Raw genomic sequence first — 16,835 nt, forward strand, 5'->3', positions numbered from 1 at the left:
CCGCCGGGTCCAACCCCAGGCCCACTGTTACTAGGACCCATGTTGACTCTGCCCTTCCTGGGATGCTCGTCCGGTCTAATAACTCAGAATCATTAGGATAAGTCCATCCACATTCTAACAGCAGCAAAGAACAGAATTAGTGGAACTCATCACCCCAAGGAGGCCCTTCCTGGCTACCTACCTCTCTCCCCACAAAGGATACAGAGTTAACCCTTCCCTCCTCATGCAGTCCCCACCCTCACACAGGTCACGGGGGGCTGTGACTTATTCACATGCTTTTCTCTCCTGTGAGACTGTGAACCACTTGGGGCAATCCCTCTGTGTCTTCACAGGGTGCAGCACCCATTAGGTACCACTCAGGTCCTCGGCTGCCCCACCTCGCCCACCTGTGCCCACTTAACTCTGGGTCTCAACCTGGATGCTCATTAGAATGAAAAATCCTGACCCCCCCAGGATGTATACACACCGGGCCGGTTAAATCAAGGGGCCTGGGGTAGGGCCCAGGCACCCGTTTATTTAAGGCTTCTCCAGTGGTTCCAGCATGTGGCTGAGGCAGAGGACCTATGACTGGAGTTGGCAGAGCAGGGAAGGTAGTGATGTGATGCAAACCTGACTTCTGATTTCCAGACTGGGTTTCAGTGCTGACCTGGTCTCCAGCACACCGTGGAGGAGACGCCTGCCCTGTTTCCTAATACCCCGCCTTATTCCTGGGCGGCCAAGTCTATGAAACTGTGGTCTGCACTTCTGAGCGATGTCCTCAGCTCCTACACTCCTCAGACAGCATCGAGACCACGGTTCCATTAGACTCGGCAGGTGCTCAGAGAGCCACGTCTCTGCGGAGCCCGAGGAATGATGGGGGTGAAGCCCCGGGGGACCCCAGTTCAGTCCCTAGGCGCTGAGAGGGGCACAATCCGCGGGAGCAGGTGAGCTCGCGTATGAGTGCGGATGCGCCGGGCAGTCACAAGCGGAGAGAGGGCACTAGTCCCTCTTCCAGAGAGAGGATCAGAGAGAACAGGCCTGCAGGGCTGCCTTCCAGTCTTCGGACCAGACATCTGGGGGAGGGAGAGGTTGGGGGGAGCCTCCCCTCAAGGCCGCCCTGAGAGCTAAGAGCTTGACGCACCTCTCAAGCTGTATGGCTTCCCGGATCGCCGGTAACCACTCCTGAACAGGGAATGGACAAGGCAGGGAGAGACTGTCAGAGGCCAGGAGGAGTTTTCAGACTCCTGGGGATGGAAAAACCCCATGTCGTGGCAGGAGGGGGATGCTGCCTTCCGTCAGTTTTTATTCAAGTGTTTCTTTCTGAGCATCACCCTCACTGACTTTGATGCGAGAATAAATTAATTCCAAAGCCCGTACTTGAAATTTCCTGACTCTGCCTGTTTCCTGTCTAACTGCCCACATAAAGAGAAACGGCACAACTTGTCAGTTTTCAGGAAGCGATTCCTGTGTGCCCATTTCAATGCTGAGGTGCCTCTTTATATGAAAACAAAACAAAACAAAACAAAACAAAGCAAAGCTCCACTGAGCTGCAGACACCTGATTTTCTGGGCCAGTTGGGGCCGATAACTTTGGTATTATCCTTTAAAAATTTTTAAAGAATCATTTGCGATGATTCTTCACATAACCCTGAAGGTGTCATCTCTTATTTTTATGTTGAATCTGTATTTTTGAGGGAATACAAAATGCTCCCCAGGCTTGGCCTGGCTCACATTATAAGGGGATAACAGCTTTATAAGATGCATAGGTCCCTCTGATTGTCATGTCTGCACCTTGCCTGCGAGGGACTCAGGAAAGAGACGGTTGTGCTGCTTGTTCAGATTGTCCAGCAAATCTGCCCTGGAGCCAGCGAGGGCCCTGGGCGTCGGCATCTCAATCTCTGGCCAACACCCCAGTCTGTTCTGTGGATTCATGATTGCACTGCAGAGTCAGAGCCAACTTTATTATTAAGCATCTATTGTACTCAGTGCTTTTTCCTACTTTCTCTCTTCTAGAAGCATTTCAGAATTTAAAAGTTATTAAGCATTCTGCAGATACTCTGTCCCTTCCTTCTCCCATAAGGATGTATGATGACTACGTTGTGTGTGTGTGTGTGTGTGTGTGTGTGTATGAGATACACAGGAGGGAGATCACTGTGTTGGTGTCTTGGGGGCGTCTGGAGAAGTTTCTGACAGTAGGGATGCGATCTGTTGGTCTTGGGAGAAATCCCCACAGGTCTCCCCAGGAATCCTCTGTGTACTGGGGCCTCAAGAAACCAGAGCTGAAATTCAAGCAGTCTTCACAGTCAGTATCTCAAGGTTAAATGTAAGGATCACTTCAACAAGGTAATTTAAAATGCTATTTATTGCCCTCTCTTCCAAATGCATAAGGGCCTGAGTGTTCAGAGCTGTCTGATTTTATTGGACCTGTTCTTTCATCCCCAACTGGCTGGGTGTCCACCTAAGTTTCTGGTGGTGACCAGGTCAAGTCCAGGGACGCGCCAGCAGGAAGGACCCTGATGGAAACTTCCTGTTACCCGTCCTGTTGGTTTGTCTGCACGTTCTGGCCACTAGGTTGTGTCACTCCCTGAGTACCAGGTTTTTAATACAATTGCCAGGCTAGAGAAACAGAAATCAGGCTATCCCATAATATCTCCCTGAAAGTGGAAGACAGGGTCACTTTCTTTGTTTTCTTGGTGTAACAGGTCAGCTCATTACTGCTCACTACCAACTAGCCTTGTTTCACAATCCCATCAGAACTCAACTGAGATTCACCCATATTTATGTTTACATTGGTTCTGCCTCAAAGAGCCTTCTTCAACAAACAGGTGAACAATTTCACCTTAATCTGGAAATACCAGAAAGGCAGAATAAATTCAGTTTAATGTAATTTATACAAATCACTTCTTACAGGGAATTCTCTTGCTGGGAAAGGTCAATATCTACTGTCAAGTAAAAATAAATACAATACCGATCTGACTTTAAAATCATGTTTTCTATATCCACACATACAAACACACACACACATGCTCGCGGACAGACACACACCCTCTGCTAAAGTCATCAACAGCTTTTGTGGTCAGTGAGACCCCACGACTGCAGACTTCAGCTGTAGAGTGAGTGGAGCTGGGTTTGAATCTGCCTCCACGCTGGGGCAGGGCCCAGACTGCCTCCCCTCCTGCAAGGTTTTTCTCTGCTATTACACACCACCCACTGCGGGAGGGTCGCTGCGAGAGTTAGAACAGGGCCCAATAAACCAGTGATTCTCAGACTCTAAAGTGCACACAGATCATCTGGGATGCGCGTTAAAATGCAGATTCTGACTTAGAGTCTCGAGTTAGTTTTGACATTCTCAGTCCCTGAGTGATGTGCCACGGGTCCATGAACCAGACTTTGCGTAGCAAGGCACCTCCTAAAACTTTACAACATGGAAACTCAAATCACTGTCTGGTGGTCCTGCCAGCCGAAAGAATTATTTGGGTGACCTGGGTGGGAAGGGCACGAACTCAGTTCTCTAGGCTAGGAGAGGATAACACGTCTGGTCAAGGTTTTACTCTGTTCTTTCATAAGTCTCAGTGTGAGTCAGTGCCAGACTTTAATTTCTATTCATCTGTGAAAGGTCAGCCAGGGAGCACTGGTGAGGCCCAGGCTGACCGAGTCTCCTACCTGTCATAGTCTTGGCAAATCTCCCCCACAGCCACCAAGGCCTTCAGGTACTCATTGGGCTGGTAAGGGTGGATGTAGTGCAGGGAGCAGCTGTTCCGGGGGTCCCCGTTGGAGGCGGTGAAGTCTATAGCTACCTGGAAGAGAAGACAGGAGGGTGGGTCGGCTGACCATGAAGGGATCTCGTAGGAGCTGTCAGGAGAGACACGTCACACAGCCGGCTGCCGATCGGCACAGTTAGGGAAGAAACTGATTAGCTTTAACAACTAGTTACTCATTTGGTTGAGGCCATTTCTGAAGTTTCCACACTCCCTCCCACTCCCCCGCCCCCTGACGCCCACCTCTCCCAGTCCCAGACCAAACTTGAGACTGACGTACAGGTCAGAAAGCCCAGCCTCTGCTGATCTACGATGTTAGGAGAGTATCTTAATTCACTAAGAAAATGTGTTCTGCAGGGGGAACAATTCCATCTCGGAGGCATAGGGAAACTCTCTTAAAATTAATTCTGTGTTTAAGATGTGGCCTATACAACAAGGTCATCTTTATTTTCCTGAGTAGCTGGTGGCAGAGAGCTGTGTTGAAGTGGTTATAACAGAATTCCTGCCAGAAGCAGCCCTGTGCACGGCATCCGTCTCCTGGCTCCTGGCTCCCACATGTGTCAGATCTCCTGCCTACTACAGAGAAGATACCCTGACGCTGTGGCCCTCCCGGTGGGAAACCAAGTATCATCATCCTTGAACTTCGTAAATTTTTATGACCCCCACATCATCATAATCTAAGTAAAAGCTGACTCAACCAACACTTCTTAACAATAACAACAAAATCCTTGAGCCTGGAGGGGTGGGGGGAGTGCTAACACGGGAAGGCATGTTTCTTCTGATTTCTAATGTAGTCACCATTTAGATGAAAGTTAACCCAGCGAATATAAACTGATGGAGCCACTATGGGGAACAGTATGGAGATTCCTTAAAAAACTAAAAATAGAGTTACCCTGTGTTCCAGAAATCCCACTCCTGGGCATATATCTGGAGAAAACTCCAATTTGAAATGACACATGCACCCTAATGTTCACAGCAGCACTATATACAATAGCCAAGACGTGGAACCAACTTAAATGTCCATCAACAGATGACTAGATAAAGAACATGTGGTGTATATGTATACACACACACACACACACACACACACACACACACACACACTAGAATACTACCCAGCCATAAAAAAGTGAAATAATGCCATTTACTGCAACATGGATGGACCTGGAGATTATTATACTCAGTGAAATAAGCCAGACAGAGAAAGACAAACATATGATGTCACTTGCATGTAGAATCTAAAAAAAAGGACATAAAAAGGACACAACTTATTTACAAAACAGAAAAAGACTCATGGACATAGAAAACAAACTTATGGTTACTGGGGGGAAAGGGGGTGGGAGCTATAAATTAGGATCTTGGGATTAACAGATACACACTACTATATATAAAACAGATAGACAACAAGATCCTACTGTACAGCACAGGGAACTATATTCAATACCTTGTAATTATCTATAATGAAAAAAAATCTGAAAAAGAATAGATTTATATATATGAGTATAACTGAATCACTTTGCTGTATACCAGAAACTAACACATTGTAAATCAACTATACTCCAATTAAAAAAAGAAAGTTACCCCGGCAAACACCTCTCCAAAGAAATGCTTAAGCTTGGGAGCAGAGAGTGGGGACAGAGGGGTTACAGTGGAAGGACCTGCAGGGAAGGGTCCAGTCAAAGTAACCAGGAGAGAAAGAGCAACAGACAAGCAGTAATGATCCATACCGCCCACTGCTTTCTGTGGTTCCCATTGCTCAGAAAAATATTGAATCGTCTGACGAGACAGCAAAGGGACAGTCTCAAGTATATGAGAGCTAAAAGATTTTTTTTTCCTGGCAAGTGATGGTTTCTAAAGTCTCCCTGAAGAAGCTGGAGATAAAATCTCTCTTCAGGAGATGGCCTTCTACCAAAATCCTCTATGCTCTTTAAGTCAGCAGTGAGTGCAAAGAGAACAGAGTGAAAGGCTAGGTTTATTTTAAAAGCAACAGGGAGGCCGTGAAAGATGGGGTTAAGCTGAGGAATAAAAGCAAGAAAGTGACTGAAAAATGCCTGTGTGTGGAGGTGGCTCCTGGCTCCCTGGATGCCAGTGGGTGCAGAGCCGAGAGCCGTTTTCATTTTCTGCTACGAAGCCCTAATTAGGAAAACCCATGGTTCTGGGCTGTGCCCAGGGCAGCCTCCCCTTCAGCCCTGGAGGCCCCTCTTCATTGAGCAGGGACACTGGGCAGTTGTGCAGAACCTTGTAAAGTGAGGGTGCAAACGCTGCTCCCTCCTGACCCGGGTCCCCGCGCTGGGCGCTGCTTCCCGGAAAAGGCTGGACGCCAGTGATCAGTCTCCTTCTTTGGATGTTTTGAGCTGCTCACCTGAAACGAGCGCATTTCTCAGATCCTCTCCCTGCCTGGGAAAAGCGAGCCGTTTGAGAACCTTCTGGATGTTTTCTGCGGAAAGCTCCTATGAACCTTCTCTGGTTAGTTCCCTAGCCTCCCTGCCACCAACCTTTGCGACACCACCTGCTTTAGGGCAGCTTTTTTGTTTTTGTTTTTTAGATTTGTATACAATTTGGATCTACACAACGAGCCTTGTAGGTGGAGATACTGGTTAGTCTGGACCATTTCTTAAATAATAGGTTTAATTCTTGCGCTATTCTGTTTTCTCAAAACTCCATACAGGCAAAGAAAGAGGAACATGGGCAGAGGAGAAAGACCCCGAAGGTTGCCTGGTCCACTTCCTGGGAAGTGCAAAGCCTTCTCCTCTTCAACCCAGGACCTGCCCTTATTTCTCTGAGACCTATACCAGGGTCTGCCAGTGTTTCATCTGGGCTATAAAATCAAGATTTAAGACAAACTGAGACAAGGCATGGACACAGGATGTCCCAAATGGGTTAGGGTCAGAAAAGAGTACGTGAGAGAACCTTTACTAGGTGATCTATTTTTAGGCTTGAAGGTTTATCTGGGAGAAGCCACATTCCGCTTACTACATTATATCATATTCTGTTATTAAAATGTAGACTATAAAATCAGAGATAAAAGAAAGCAGTATCATCTTAATTTTAAAAAAAAATTACAAAGGATAAAAAGGGCCATCCGAAAATAATAAGAAAAAAAAATGACCACTCAGGATTCTACTAGCTGAATAAGTACTATTTTCTTTGTCTTTTCCTGTTTAGTTATTGTCTGTATATATAGCATATATTATTTCTTATCATTATAATGATCACTCCAAATGGCTTTCTCACAGTCCACTTAAAGGAGGCACTGCCATGACACAGCCACTATTTTACTGTTGGACATTTACATAGCTTACAACTTCTCTCTGGGGAAACCCATTTTACGGTGAACATTTTTTTTTTTTTTGCATGTGGAAAGGCAATCACTGTTAAAAGAAACCTTTACTTTTTCTTCCCATTTTCCTTCCAAATACCTTATGCTGTCTGTCTCGTCTATGCTGCCTATAACTGTATTTCGTATGTGAACTTCCAGTATCTGGGCTTATTTTCAGCTGCTGTACCACGTGCCAAACATCCTGAGCTCTGCCTCTGTCCCTGGAGTCCCCGCTGCACCTCCGCCCAGCTACTCCAAGGCTGCAATGTGACAGTCGCTCCGGAGTTCTGACAACTCAAGGAGTCACATGAGGAACAAAGACGGTCCCCAGGGGCACCCCTGGTCTCCTGAAACTGTGTGCAGAACTGGTGTGCTCACTTCCCAGTGAGAGGATCTAGAACTTGGATCAGATTCTCAAGGGGTCCATGTGACCAAACAAGAAGCAGAACCCTTGACTGGGGGTCTTTTTAGCATCCTTAATCTCTTCCTGACACTGGGTCTCCTCTTCTTACTTTAGAGCTGAAACGTTCCTCCTTTCATCCGCAGGTGGCCGTCCGCCTTCCCGCCTCCTGCCTCCCACTTCCCTCACGGTCAGCCTTCTTGTGTGAGCAGTGGTACCCACTGTGTTCACTGCCCACCTTCCACTGACGCCCTCACTCCTGGGTCTCCCGTCTCATTCTGCTGGGGTTGCTCCTTTGAAAGTGATTTGTGCCTACACATGACACAACCCATCCCCGTTTTCCATCTTTCACCTTCAGTCTCCCCTCTGGCACCTGGGATTACTTCCCTTGGCCTTGTAACCTCCCCTCCACTCCCCTGAGTTACTTCTTCCCCCGGGACCTCGTCCCCCAGCATCTCTCCTCGCCCGGTGTGCCCCCTTCCCCAGCTGCCAGACGGAGGTCTTCTACTACTTTCTGTCTCCGGGCCCCCTTTCTTCTCTTTGGCCATCTCATCCAGACCCACCTCTCTCCTGAAACCAAGGTCTGGACTTATAAGGGTCGTCTCCACCGGGATACTGAGCGTACGTCCTCGGGCAAATTCACCCTGCTGCCTGGCGGCTCCTGCTGGCTTCCAGGTTTCTCTGAAAGCACCGCCGTGCTCTGTCTTCAGGCCCCAAAGGTTTGAGTCAGCCCGGACTCACCCTTCAACCTCTTGCTTTCTGTCCCCTCACTGGATCCTAAGTCAAGGCAAGTGGCCTTTCCTTCCACACGGCCCTCTCCACTGCTGCCCTTCCAGCCACCTCGTCTGCCTCGTCGCCGGGATGGCTGCTTCACCTGTCACCACATCAGTGCCTGTCACCAAACCCTGCCAGACCTACTTCCCTACAGCGTGGCCCTGATGGCCCATGTCCTGCTCAAGATCCTTCCCCACAGTCCTTTATTCACCCAATTACCACAACATTCAAAGCCTCTCAGGTTCTGAATCCAAGCCATCTCCCCAACAATCCCCTAAATGCATCCCGTATGTTCACATAACCCCAGTCAGGTCTCGGCACTCATCATGAGACTACATGGATGCATAAACGTTCATGCTCAGAGGGGAACTCGTTTTGCATTTATTCACCCAGTGTCTTCTTTTCCCCAAGTCTGTCTCTTCTTGAAGACCTGGGCTTTGATCCTCATAATTCAATCGAAGTATTCAGGGCCCTTTCTATACATCCACCTGGTGCCTGGAGGGAGAGAGGTTGCCCTCTTGATATTCTTGAGGTTGGACCAGAAACCTGGGCATCACTGGACCGTGCAAGTGCCTTCTCCTCGCCCTGCTTGTGGTGCATACTGGCCAGAGTCTTGACAGGAAACATGGTTCACTCAAAAGGGACTTAGTGAGAGTCATGTCTGCAGGATGGGACACCTGGCAGGGACCGTGTCCTTCTGTCGAGGGATGTGGTCACTGCCTAACAGCAGGCTGGCAGGCAGGGAGCTGGGGAGGCAGCGCCCCAACTTCCTCCTCCTCCCATCCTTTGACTTCTGGCCGCCAGCCACTGTTGGGCAAATCCAACCAAATCCATGTGCAGGAGAGCCTGGCTGGTGCATCCAAGAGGCAGGTCACTTGGGCACAGGGGAGGGGAAGGAGGGGAGGAAACATGCAGGACTTGACTCCCTTGCGGCCTAGTGAACATCGGTCTCCAGGGAGACACAGGCTTATTCTGGCTGGAGCTCCTGGATCCCCAGGTAATCCTCTGTACCCAGGAGAGACTTCGACTCTGGAGGGCTTGGGGGGAGGGGGTGACTGCACAGAATGTCATTTCCTTCCCCCTCCGCCTGTCTCTATGCCAGGAGGCCCTCTCCTCATTCGTTGCCCCTCTGCCACTTTCCCTCCATTGGGCCAGATGGCTTCAACAAAATGATCTGGCAGATAATAAATACATATAGACCAAATTAAATAAGACCGGCTGATTGTTATTAATTGTCTGCATCACAGCTTATAATTTACAGGAGATGGCACCGCCTGAGTCATAAGAAATTAATAATGAGACATCTGACTTAATTTAAGAGGAAAGCGACATTGCAGGGTTTCTTTTTTTTTTTTTTTTCCACAGAAAGCTCAAAACAGAACACCTAGCAACCTCCCAAGTCCCCAGCTTGAGGCCCTGCAGGAGGGAGTTGCAGGCACTGTGGATGGTCTGTCCCCTTGCCTCTGAGTTTGTCTGTGTGCACTCCCTCTTCTCATGCTGGACCTCCCACTGGTCCATCTGTGGACACGGAAGGGCTGAGAACCACCAAGGGGGCACCTCCCAGTTGGGAAAGGTTGGCAGAAGTGAGAGAGGAGCGGCGAGCAAAGCCAAGAGGCCACAGGCCTCCTCTCCCCGCCACAAGTCAGGGGTTAGAGCTGGCAGCCTGGTGGGGTCAAACGTCCACTTTTCACTTGGGCTGATTCTTTGCAGCAGAACTCCAAGGGCAAAGCAGGCCCCCAAAGGTCGAATAAAGAGTTGTTCAAAAGCATGGGTTCTATAGACACTAAAACAGACCCAGGTCAATAGCGCTTTCCCGTGAAAATCTATAAATAGTTTCCTGAAATTGCTGGGTTGCTTAAGATCTGGGGACAGGGTTTCCAGGAGCTCTCCTCTGTGACATCCACAGGGAAGCCAGCCTTAGGGGTGTGCCCACAGCACAGATGTCTGCTACCTTCTGTACCTGCCAGTGCGCACGTGGCAGGGCTGGGTGGGCGTGTCTTCAGAGACCCTCAGACTCAATCACTTCAATTTTTTGAGGCATTATGAAGCTGGAATTTTATTACGGAGGGGTGGCATTACGTCAAATTGATTCACAGTGAGTTGACAATTACAACTTCACATTTTGTGGCAGTAACCAGTAACCTGGACTTTACATTAAACATCATCTTGTTAGAGTCATTTCACTATTCTCAGCCCCAGGTCCCTTTGTTGTTGGGTTTTTTTGGGGTTTTTTTTTTTTTTTTTGAGGGGAGGAAGTAATTAGGTTTATTTATTGATTTATTTAATGGCGGGACTGGGGGATTGAATCCAGGATCTCATGCATGCCAAGCACGCACTCTACCCCTGAGCTATACCCTCCCGCGAGCCCAGGTCCCTTTGGATCCTGCTTTATGTCACTTGCACAGACATACACTTGCAGTGTATGTACTTGGTGAGCATCCCCAAACTCCTCACTCTCTTCCCCACGTTGCTCTCCTGATGGATCTCCCCAACCCTCAAGCCACAGAAGCCCACTGAGATAGTTCACACAGACCAGCCTCCACTGAGAGCAGGGTGGACAGTGGAGAGGGTCTGGGGAAACAGGTGCAAGGCATCCAGCACAAGTGGAGAAACTTAGACTTTAAAGAAATGAACCAAACTTAGAATTAACTCCTGTAAGTCTTCAGGGGCAAATCAACAAAGCTCTGAGTTTAGACAGGACGTGGGCAGACCCCTTGGAGATTAAAGTGGAGGGCAAGCCTCTGTCTAGGGAGACCCCTTATCTCATCCCCTCGGGAACCCCCTTCCAGTCCTCTGGGTACCACCATCCTGAGTCCCAGTAACACATGGGTTTTGTCTACGCTCTTGGGCTCAAACCTAAAAAAGTTAAGCCCATCTTCCTTGCCTTCCTCACATGACTGAGCTGGTCTAGGGAGCCAAACAGGGCTGAGTTTCCCGAATACACGTCTGTAACGTGAGGAACAAGAGCACACGAACTCGATTCCCCTCTTGTTTACACCTGCGTTGCTCTCCCGCAGGCTTCGCAGACCTCTCCCTCGCCATCTGTGTGTTCTCTTTCTGGAGGTCCCACCTGCCCAAACCCGGGAGGACTGTGAACAGGAAGCCACTGAAAAGCAAGGGGCTCCAGGGCAGATGGACTCACAGCACTGGCCACACAGGCCCTTTAGAAAGACCCAGCCCACCCCCCCAAATACACGTGAGGGGTGTGTAAATCCCATGGGTTCACAGATTCCATGTCGGAGATGATCCTGAATCCACCCAGTGAGTCCAGACACTCAGTCTGTTCCTCAACCTTGAGGGCTTGGTTCTCCATTTCTTGGAAGTCACCTTCTCACTGCCTGACAAACCACCTGGATGGCTGACTCCTGGCATTGACCACTGGGCATGGCACTGATGCTTGTGTTCCGGCCACAGGGACACAACCAAGACACCTGCAGCGGTGCAGTGGGACCTACTTGCACGGGTCACCTGCTGCCCGGCCTGCTCACCAGGGGGTGGGACCTGGCCACCTGCCTGTGGCCTCAGCCTCCTATGGTTACTGAAAGAATGGGAAGCATTAGGACGGTCCTTAAATCACCTGCGGTTCAGTGGCATGAACTTCCTGATGTGACACTGAAAGCCACACTCACTGGGGAAGACAGAAGCATGACCTCATTCTCAAAACGTGTGACTGGTCGATCTGTCAGCAGCGAGACTCTTCATAGACTCCGGTCTCTCCTGCCCCAGCCTTGACCCCCAAGCCAGAACAGACGTGGAAACAACTTACTGTAAACTGGATCTGGCAGCCCCCCATGATGTAGTCCAGGAAGGAGTGCATCTTGTGGATCTGCAGGAGAGAGAGGGGCTGTTTTAGTGACAGTAGGACTGTATCCGCACCCATCAGGGGCCTCAGCTTTGGGGAGAGGAGGCTAGCCTAGGAGAAGGAGCGGAGAAGAGCTGTGGGAGAGGGACGGGTCCACTGATTTTGTTCCACTAAAGGAGAGAGAGAAAGCAGGGCTGACAGCAGGTGGCCGGGAAGGCTGCCACTACCAGCCCCTACTCCCCTCCTCTCTGGGTTTATGCACAATTCTAATGAGCCTCTGCCTCTGGGGGAGGCTGACACCGTTCAAGGGTCACCTCTGGTTTACCATGAGTCAAGTTTTGCACTTGGCTCCAGTCTTGCTCCCCGTGTCCTGGTCCCAGTTCTGGGAATATTCTTAACACCACAGGGATCTAGACTGGCAGCTTCAAATGACTGTGACCTGAGAAGGCCTTCACTGCCCGCTGCCAGTTACTGAGATTCCTCCCATGCCATGAACAGCAGTGATGGACATTTATTGAGCGCTGACAGTTTGCCATGAACAGCAGTGATGGACATTTACTGAGCGCTGACAGTTTGCCACGGACAGCAGTGATGGACATTTACTGAGCGCTGACTGTATGCCACGAACAGCAGTGATGGACATTTACTGAGCGCTGACTGTATGCCATGAACAGCAGTGATGGACATTTACTGAGCGCTGACTGTATGCCACGAACAGCAGTGATGGACATTTACTGAGCGCTGACAGTTTGCCATGAACAGCAGTGATGGACATTTACTGAGCGCTGACTGTATGCTGGGCACTTAACACCCATTAGTTCACTCAGTTCTTAGGACAAGCTTATGAAGGAGATACTATCATTCTCACTGTGCCCATATTATAGATGAGGACACTGATGGTGGAGGTGGGACTCAAATGATGGCCGTCTAGACTGCAGAGTCCATCCTTCTGACCTCCAGGCTGGAAGCCAGTGCAGCCCGTTTCTGCCCAGCCACCAGCGTCTGAGCTCTCGTGTGCCTGACTGATGTCTAGTCTTACTCTGCTTCTTGATGGTTCTGCTGCTTGATTCTTGGTGACGTTCACCTACTCACTTGCTCCACAAGGACTTATTGAGTCCCAGACGTGCACCTAGCATTTAGTGATGAGAGGTGTTTTATGTTTTTTTATACTTTATTTTGAGGAGCAGGTAATTAGGTTATTTATTAATTTATTTGTACTTTTTTTTTTAAACGAGGGACTGGGGATTGAACCTAGGACCTTGTGCACGCTAAGCACGCGCTCTACCCCTGAGCTATATCCTCCCCTCTCACTTCTACATCTTAAACAAGGGATTTCTCCCCTGGCTTTCTGATTTTTATTTTAAAAAAAAACCCTGTCTCCTTGACACTCTCTCGTTCTGTCCACACAGCCCGAAGTCTTCCTCCCGGATGGCCCTGGCTCCGCCCTCCTGGAAGACAGGGGCTATGCAGGTACCTTGCATTGATTCAAAATCACGATCCCCGAGTTCTTATAGTTCTTCTTCTTGGCTTTGTACTTGGGGTTGATGCACTCCCACTGCACCTGCAACAGGAAAGGGTACAGCATGATTGTCTGCCCCAGAGGGACTGGAGTCACTTGTGAGGGGGCCCCTGGGCACTGCTGCCGAGCGACCTGAGGGCTGACGGAGGCTCTCGAACTTGGAGCCCTCGCACCTGGAGGGGGGATGAGGAGGGTGGTGGGGAAGAGGCTCTGACATGCCCTGCCAGGGGTGACTCCAAGCCCCTACTCTCCGGCAGCGTGACCTTTGGCGAATTACGTGCTTTCTCTATGCTTTAAGCATGTCATCTGTAAAATGGGGCTATCTCATAGGAGTACCATGAGGACTGAATGGTGAATCCATGTCAGATGTTCAGAACGGCACCTGACACTTATAAATGCTTACTGCTGACAGGGCCAAATCAAGCCGCAGAGGGAAGTTCTCTGGAGACACACTGCTAAGGAACCCAAATCTGAGCCTCAGTGCCTGGGAACTGACTTAGGAGGGAGGAAAACTGAGGACCGTTGAATACTGGCTACAGGAAGTTGGTGGGGTAACGATGGGTTAGCATAGAACTTCGCAGAAAACTGAACATTCGAATGGACTGATAGTTGTCACAACGGATCTGCAAAGGGGCTCCCATGAGGGACAGACTCAGAACCGCAGAAGGTGCAGGGACTGAGGAGGCAGCTAGGGGCTATAAGGGTCCCCTAGGGGAACAGATCCCAACCCTCCAACCTCTAGTCTCCACAGGACAAAGCCAACTGCACCTGACCGCTGACAAAGTCAAGCATCAAGAGTCACTGAACCCTCCTGCCCACCATCCTGGGGGAGCTGGTCCTGAGGTTCTCACCAGCAGACAAATTTCATTCCCCGACAATTAGAAGTGTCTGGAAATGAAGCCGTCTCCGAGGCAGATGTGAGTGGCTGATACAACACGGGCCTCAATGACCCACCCCTCCCAGCGTCCTGCATCTGTGTGGGTCCCTCTCCCATTGACGGGGAGCTTGGTCAGGTGAGTTGTTTTGACCGACAGGACATCAGCCCAGTGATACAAGCAGAGACTTGAGAAGTGCCTGTCCGTTGGGGCCTGCCCTCCTTGGGCTGCTGGGAAGTTTCCAGCACTGTGTACAGAGGCTTTGGCTGCTCTCCTGGAGAAGAGAGAGCCTGTGGAGGACTGTCCCAGCCGGCCCAGCCGCTGAGGCACAGACGCCCCAGTGAGTTCGGGGGGTCCCACGGGGAGCAGAGAGCTGCCTTCCCGGGTGAACTCAGCCCGGATGCCAACCACTTGTCTCACCTCCTGACAGCCTGCGTCAGTCTCTCGTGCCGACGACTGATTATTGACCCCGTAGCCAGGGTCATCTCTAAAACAATGAAAACCTCCATGTCATTCTCCAGCCTAGACCCCTTGGCAGCACTGTCCCATGGAACTTTCTGCAGTGATGGGGAGATTCTGTATCTGCACCAACCGGCGTGTAAGCCACCAGCCACGATGTCCCTGATGTGTGTGCGTGTGTGACTGCGGAACTGAAATTTTAACTTAATTTAACTTCAACTTATTACAATTAAAAATTTAAAAGGTGCATGGAGCTGGCGGCTACTATATTGGAGAGCACAGCTCTCGTGCACTTTCAATACACATATAAGAAAATCCAAACTCCTTTCTCTGAGCTCTGAGAATCTGTCTTCCTGGCCTTGGCCTCTGTCTTCGACATCTCATGCCCAGTGCCCTCGCCCTCTCTGCTCCAGATACACTGATTCCTTCCAGATCCTCAACCACAAGAGGTTCCTTCCTGGCTCAGCATTTTGCAATGCTGTTCCCTCTGCCTGAAATGCTTTTCCCTTGCTTGTTACACGGAAGCTTTTTTCCTTCTTTAACGGCCCTCAACTTAAATGTCACCTTTTCAGGATATCTCTTCTACATCACAACTTTATAACAAAATTGGATGAGGTTTTTATAGCATTTGTCCCAAGGTGTAATGGCATTTTGAATTTTGATCTTTTGTTTACTTGATTCATATTTATGTTTTACTCTAATGCACAGTCGTGTCACATCTAGAGCCTGACACTTAGGACGGGCTCCTCAGTAAACATCAGTAGGATCAACGGATCCTAGAACAGTTCCCACAGTGCAGATGTGCCAAAATAGGGACTGAGTGGTTGCACTAAAAGCTTTCTGGAATCTCAGTGATACTGAAAAGCACAGTAGTATGTGATTCATTTCCTCCATGGGACTTAAAGACTCATTTCTGTTTGTATGAAAGCATCAGACTTCGGTGTTGTTTTGTTGTGATGTATGCTATAATTTCACTTTCAGTCTCTTCCTAGCATTCTAAAGACAAAGTGCTTCTCATGTTTATTGATTTGGCTATTTCTTTTCATTGATTGATTGATTGGTGTATAGTTGATTTACAATGCTGTGTTAGTTTCTGGTGTGCAGCAGACTGATTCAGTTGTACATATATACAATATTGTTTTTCATATTGTTTTTCATTATATGTTTCTACAAGGTATTGAATATAGTTCCCTGTGCTATACAGTAGGACCTTGTTGTTTATCTATTTCATATATAATAGTGTATATCTGCAAATCCTGAACTCCCAATTTATCCCTCCCCTCCTTGCCCTTTTGGTAACCATGTTTGTTTTCTATATCTGTGAGTCTGTTTCTATTTTGTAAATAAGTCCATTTGTGTCATTTTTAAAGATTCTAGATATAAGTGATATCATACGGTATTTGTCTTTTTCTGTCTGACTGACTTCACTTAGTGTGATAATCTCTAAGTCCATTCATGTTGCTGCAAATGTCATTATTTCATTCTTTTTTATGGCTAATATTCCATTGTATAAATAGACCACAACTTCTTTATTCAGTCATCTGTTGATGGACATTTAGGTTGTTTCCATGTCTTGGCTATTGTAAATAGTGCTGCTATGAACATTGAGGTTCAGGTGTCTTTTTGAATTAGAGTTCCCTCTGGATATATGCCCAGGAGTGGGATTGCTGGATCATTCAGTAAGTCTATTTTTAGTTTTTTGAGGAATCTCCATACTGTTTTCCATAACATCTGCACCAAACTACATTCTCACCAGCAGTGTAGAAGGGTTCCCTTTTCTCCACACCCTCTCCAGAATTTATTGTTTGTGGACTTTTTAATGATGGCCATCCTGACCGATGTGAGGTGATACCTCATTGTAGTTTTGATTAGCATTTCCTCAATAATTAGCCATATTGAGGATCTATTCACATGTGATTTGATTGTTTCTATTTGTAGAGGTGATCAAAAC

The 16,835-nt window shown here is 48.6% G+C and overlaps 1 protein-coding gene across 2 annotated transcripts in view; it reads right to left on the reverse strand.

The window, feature by feature from the left end:
* The window catches only part of CPNE4 (copine 4), a 381,982-nt gene that overhangs the window by 16,517 nt on the left and 348,630 nt on the right, over positions 1-16,835 (reverse strand). For both annotated transcript variants that reach the window (XM_010961247.3, XM_074372416.1), the window contains exons 9-11: positions 13,506-13,592; positions 11,996-12,055; positions 3,642-3,775 (exon numbers count right to left, since the gene is read on the reverse strand). In XM_010961247.3, coding sequence (XP_010959549.1) covers positions 3,642-3,775; positions 11,996-12,055; positions 13,506-13,592 — 281 coding nt within the window. The remainder of the gene's footprint in view (positions 1-3,641; positions 3,776-11,995; positions 12,056-13,505; positions 13,593-16,835) is intronic.

This window comes from Camelus bactrianus, chromosome 1, assembly GCF_048773025.1.
Source record: "Camelus bactrianus isolate YW-2024 breed Bactrian camel chromosome 1, ASM4877302v1, whole genome shotgun sequence".
In the NCBI taxonomy this organism is placed as follows: domain Eukaryota; kingdom Metazoa; phylum Chordata; class Mammalia; order Artiodactyla; family Camelidae; genus Camelus; species Camelus bactrianus.